General features: G+C 38.7%; 1 protein-coding gene across 1 annotated transcript; it reads left to right on the plus strand.

The window, feature by feature from the left end:
- Positions 1-2,178: 2,178 nt before the first annotated feature.
- Positions 2,179-4,991, plus strand: gas1a (growth arrest-specific 1a). Its single transcript, XM_056458173.1, has one exon. It carries the CDS (start codon positions 2,750-2,752, stop codon positions 3,530-3,532), a length of 783 nt encoding a protein of 260 aa, XP_056314148.1. The 5' UTR covers positions 2,179-2,749; the 3' UTR covers positions 3,533-4,991.
- Positions 4,992-5,264: the final 273 nt, after the last annotated feature.

The raw sequence follows: 5,264 nt of genomic DNA on the forward strand, positions 1-5,264 counted from the left end.
TACGTTTTACAAATCAGATAAAACCTGATTAACGAATTAAAATAAGTTAAAGCAACCTAAAAAAATTTGTAGTCTTGATATTTTGTCATTCAGTTTTTTAAAGTGCAGTACTTTAACAAACTAGATGGCTATTTACCAACTTTATAATGGAATGAGCTTATTTTGCCGTCATATTTACAAGAACAAATTTGATATAAATTTATTTCTTTGTTGGATACTATTATCTCCAGATCAACTCACTGTGCACTCGTTTGACTCACAGAGTATAGAGTTCCCATCATCCATCACCTGGAGCTGGTTTGTGAAAACGTTATTGTCAGATCTGACCATAAGTAACTGACATCGAGTTCATTGTTTAGGGTCAGAAGCTCGGTGCACAGTGGCCTAAAGGTACATTCCTGACTCCAGAGCAGTGTTTGAAACACAAACCCTCATTGTGCAAGGTGGATTCACTGATCCTCTGGCCTATAAGCATCGGCGGATGCCCTCTTTTCATGTTCAAGAGTGAACTTGCATGTTATCATTTTACACATAAGGAGTCCACTTTTTTTTCGTGGCTTACCATTACGTTTTATATCTGAGCCCAGAGCTGATGTTACTGCTTTTAGCCAATGTCTTTTTCTATTGTAATCGACTAGACACGGTGCAGCGAGCCAGGAACTATTATTTTCAAACGCATTCTTCTCCTGGATCATGCTGAAATGACATTCACCCAAAAATGCATTTTCCATTAGCGGACTGTGAAATATAAGATTTCATTTTTATAAGATCTTGTCTGAAAGAAGGAAAAAGTATACAGTTAAATCTGGCGTGATACTTTAGCTTTGTGTTTTAGTAGAGATCAACTGTTTCTGAGGTAATTCTATATCTGTTGAAATAAATCCATAATGCAGTAACTGAAAACCATCTGAAAACTGACTTTCCACAACACATTTATGACTTTTATTTATGAAAACCCGTGTGGTTTTATGTCCATACATGGGAACTAAAGTTGTTAATAATTAAACTGACTTAACGATCTGACATTAAAAATACAACTGAACATTTTACCATGACTTACCATGGGAAGATACCCAATTAATTATCAGTGTAACCTCATTCATTCTCTATTAATATTTTCCAATCAGTGCAAAACCACAAAATACTAATTATCATTTGAAATTTTTGTATTTTGTCACTGTCCTTCAAACTCTTGTCATATCCACTTGTAATATAATAATAATAATAATAATAATAATGTTCATTCATTCATTCATTTTATTTTCAGCTTAGTCTCTTTATTAATCAGGGGTCACCACAGCGGAATAAACCGGCAACTTATCCAGCAAATGTTTTACGCAATGGATGCCTTTCCAGCAACCCATCACTGGGAAAAGATAAAATAAAATAATATTAATTAGTATAATGACTCAACCTATTATATATTGTAATAGCTAAAGCAATTGTCTTGATTTCTTTACACAGCTATTGTGCTGAGTAATATTGGAATATTAATTCCCTGTATTAAACTTTTTATTCATTCATTCATTCACTTTGCTTGGGCTTAGTCCCTTTATTCATCAGGGATCTACTTTTGTAGATGTAAAATAATGATACACCAAAATTTGACATTTTGTTTTTGAATATGTACTGTATTTGTGCAAACTTTTGTGTTGTTTTAAAATAAATTGCTTATAATTGACATTTATCCAACCGTGTTAAAACTGCCAATCTGAATGCTCAAGACAAATCTAGACCGGCTGTATCCAATAACCTTGAATTTTTAATGAATTTAGCAGTTTAAAATTCCTGCAAAAACATTAAATCATTGTACAGTTTGCATGCAAAACAAAGAGAGATGCTTGAATTTGTCTCAATTTACGTTACGCAAACCTTCACAAAACTATAAGTGCAATATTGCTCAACAACAAAGTTTCTTGGACTTAATCTCTGCTCAGTCGTGCATATTCAAGATATCATTAGCTGTGATGTGAAAGAGCCCAAATACGCGCGTCATAACCATATAGCCTTAAAACAGACTGAGTAACAACAGTACAGTGGGTTTTTCTAACTCACTTTCTGCTCTGAGGTAATCAAAACCTTTCAGATAGACCATTCCTGACCCATCACGCCCCACCCCCATCATCCCGCCCCCAACTTGACGTCGAGATTTGCAACAACAAACGGGCTGACCAATAGGAATCCCTAAAACTTCCGCAGGAGTAGAATGGATAAAGCAAAACTAGCGGGTCAGAAAGGGGCCAGTGTGTGAATTTGACCGCCGTGTTATTATCTGTCCGGGTCCCGATGCGTGCTTAATGACGGACGACAAGCGCACGCCCGTGAATGTATCGGCTCGGTCGGGAAAGCGCGAGGATCGAGACTCGCAAGCGCATTTGGATGTAAGCGCGAGACGCGAGAGGACGAACTCGTGAGCTCTTCACTTCTGCCCGCAAGAAAAGCGGGAGGTGGACGGAGGAATCACCGCGCTGTCACACGGACACCAGCCGGAGAGATGGAGTGAACAATTTCGCAGCATTTTCCGCAACTCAACCTTCTTCTTTTACTTTTTTTATTTAAAAAAATTATGGATTACAGGAAAAGATTTTCATAGCTCCACCAATTTTGGAATAAACTTTTTACATTCGGATGGACCTTGCACAAACATGATCTGAGCTGAGGGATTTTTCCCTCACTAGATGCAATGGAATTATGAAACATATCTGCTTGAAACTGACCTGACGCCAGCCAAACGATCACACACTTCGATATGGCAACTTGTGCAGAATTGGTTCGGGGGGCGCGCGCGTTTGTTTGGCCTTTCGCGTGTGCGCTCGTGTGTTTTTGCTGTTTTTCCATCGCCTCCTCCAACCACCACGGCGGTCGGTTGATTTGCTGGCATGCGATATTAAACTGCCAGTCGGAGCCCGAGTGTCATTACGCGTATGAACAGTATCTGCACGCCTGCGACTCGATCCTGAGCGGCCAGAGGAGGAAGTGTCCGAGTCACTGCATCTCATCCCTGGTGCAACTCAACCTGACCAAGAGCGGCCCGGCGCTGGAAGACTGCAGCTGCAACAAGGACCCGCGCTGCCGGGAAATCAAACGAGCCATCGAACCGTGCCTGCCCAAAACGAGCAACATGGGCTGCACCGAAGCCCGGCGCCAGTGCGAGAAGGACAGCCAGTGCCGAAGCGCGATGGGCGATTATTTAGTGCACTGCGGGAAACTCTTCAGCGGCTCCAGCTGCTCGAACCAGTGCCGCAATGTCATCGCGTACATGCGCAAACTCCCCAAAGCTCAACTCCTGGATACTTGCGTGTGTGATGGAACGGAGCGGACTATATGCGAGTTTATCAAAACTAGTATGAGAACGCTTTGCTTTGACTCTCCCCCGGTGGACGAGGAGGGCTCCAGCGGTTTGGACGATGACGAGCCCGGTGATGATGATTTCCTAGAGCCAGAGCCCACGAGGAACACAGGTTCTGCTTTTGTGGCATGCTCTGTTTTGACTGTGGTGGCATCCATTTTGGCTCTAGTGCCGCTTCCTTGATCACTTTGAAGTCGAGATAATGATCTGCTCCAACGGCTGTTCGGGAATAGTGCATTTTGTCTTTTTTTTCTTCTGCTTTCCAGTTCTGTCACGGCAAGCTGTGTTAACATTTACTTTTTAAAACTTTTTAGATTTTGTAAAAATGTTAAAGTATAGTCTCATGGATATGATAATTAGGAGATAGCGGGTTTGCTACAAATAAACAACAACAACAACAAGACATAGCTATTGTAGTTTGACCATGACGACCACAAATTCACCATGGTTTGCTTCAGTAGTTATAGTTTAACCACGGTATTTGTAGTAGAAACTGAACCACATACTACTTGAAACCACCACACAAAAAACATGGTTACTACACTTTTACTATAATAAAGCGTGGGTAATTTTTGTACAATTAGAAACCTTAAATTAGCAAATACAAGTAGCAATTCCATTACTACTTACAACAGATGGTAATATGTAAAGACAAGTCATAATGGCTACTTATTTGTTTGAAGAAAAGACACAAATTCAGTTTAAAAGATTGGAATGTTGTCAGTTCACTTGATTCTACTATATATTCAACTTTTGATGTCAGTAATAATGGATTAGTTACATGTCACTATGATGCATAAATAGTGATGTCAAATGAACCCACTAAAATCCAAAAATAGTCACTATTATTTGCTAGCAAACTAAAAAGTATGTCACTTAAACAATGAGTTGCTTTCCTGAGTAAATGTTAATACAGCTTGACCTGATTTTTCTCCAAAGAGTACAAGCTAAACTTTGTGTGACGTTTAGTTACTTTGTGGAAATCGCCACATTGTAAATGTGTTTTGATTCACTATGCAAATTTACTGTTACAGATTCGGCCCAGGTAAACGATACCTTGCAAATTATTCTAGGTCAGTCAACTGCCTTAAACACCAGCTTGCCTGTTTCAAGTGTTATTTTGTAAAAGACAAATTTATTTCCCTAAAGTATAGAAAGAAAAGTTTATTTTGTTACCTAGACATTTTAACAGTGAAAGTTGTAATTATAAAACTGTGCACTGCCAATGGAAAACTAGATTTTTAAATATGTAAAGTATTTTTTATAAAGTTGCAAAAGACGTAAGTAACTTCTGTAAAAAAAAAAAAAGTGTTGCTGGAATGAATGAGGAGTAGATCTCTATAGTGCATTTGATAAATCTTCTAAAAAAAAACTCCAAACCCAGAGACTCACGAGAGAGAACTTTATTTTTGTTTATAAAGTAAAACAAAGGGTGATGATTCCAGCTTTAAAGGGAAGTTAAATGTTTGTTGTAATTATTTGTCTTTTAAGATATTGTACAGTGTACAGATTTCCAGAGAATCTTTTAAATGTGTTATCTAAGATGAACTATTTACTGTGTAGAAATGTCTAAATCCACTGTATGACTGCCTCAGTGATGTCCTTTTTATAGAAGGCATAAAACTAAAGTACAAAGACTCAACCTGAGTATGTGTAACTTATTTATAATTGACTTAAAATCATTAAGATGATTCGCTATATTGACTCCATGTGTGGATTGCGATGCTATATTGAGAAAATGCTAGCTAGCGCAGCAGAGCTTTTCAGGAACCGATTAAGTATCACACGCATAAGGAGCTTGAAGCACTGACACACGACTTAGCAAACAGAAGTGTTTGCTGAAGACATAAACGCTGATATTTGGATATCTTTAGAACGTGAACACAAAAGCGTGAGTGGCTTTTCCCCGGGGTGT

The sequence above is a fragment of the Danio aesculapii genome, chromosome 5 (genome assembly GCF_903798145.1).
Source record: "Danio aesculapii chromosome 5, fDanAes4.1, whole genome shotgun sequence".
Taxonomy (NCBI): domain Eukaryota; kingdom Metazoa; phylum Chordata; class Actinopteri; order Cypriniformes; family Danionidae; genus Danio; species Danio aesculapii.

Excerpts from the sequence above, each read along its gene's own strand:
- gas1a (XM_056458173.1), top strand. The coding sequence starts at position 2,750 with ATGGCAACTTGTGCAGAATTGGTTCGGGGGGCGCGCGCGTTTGTTTGG.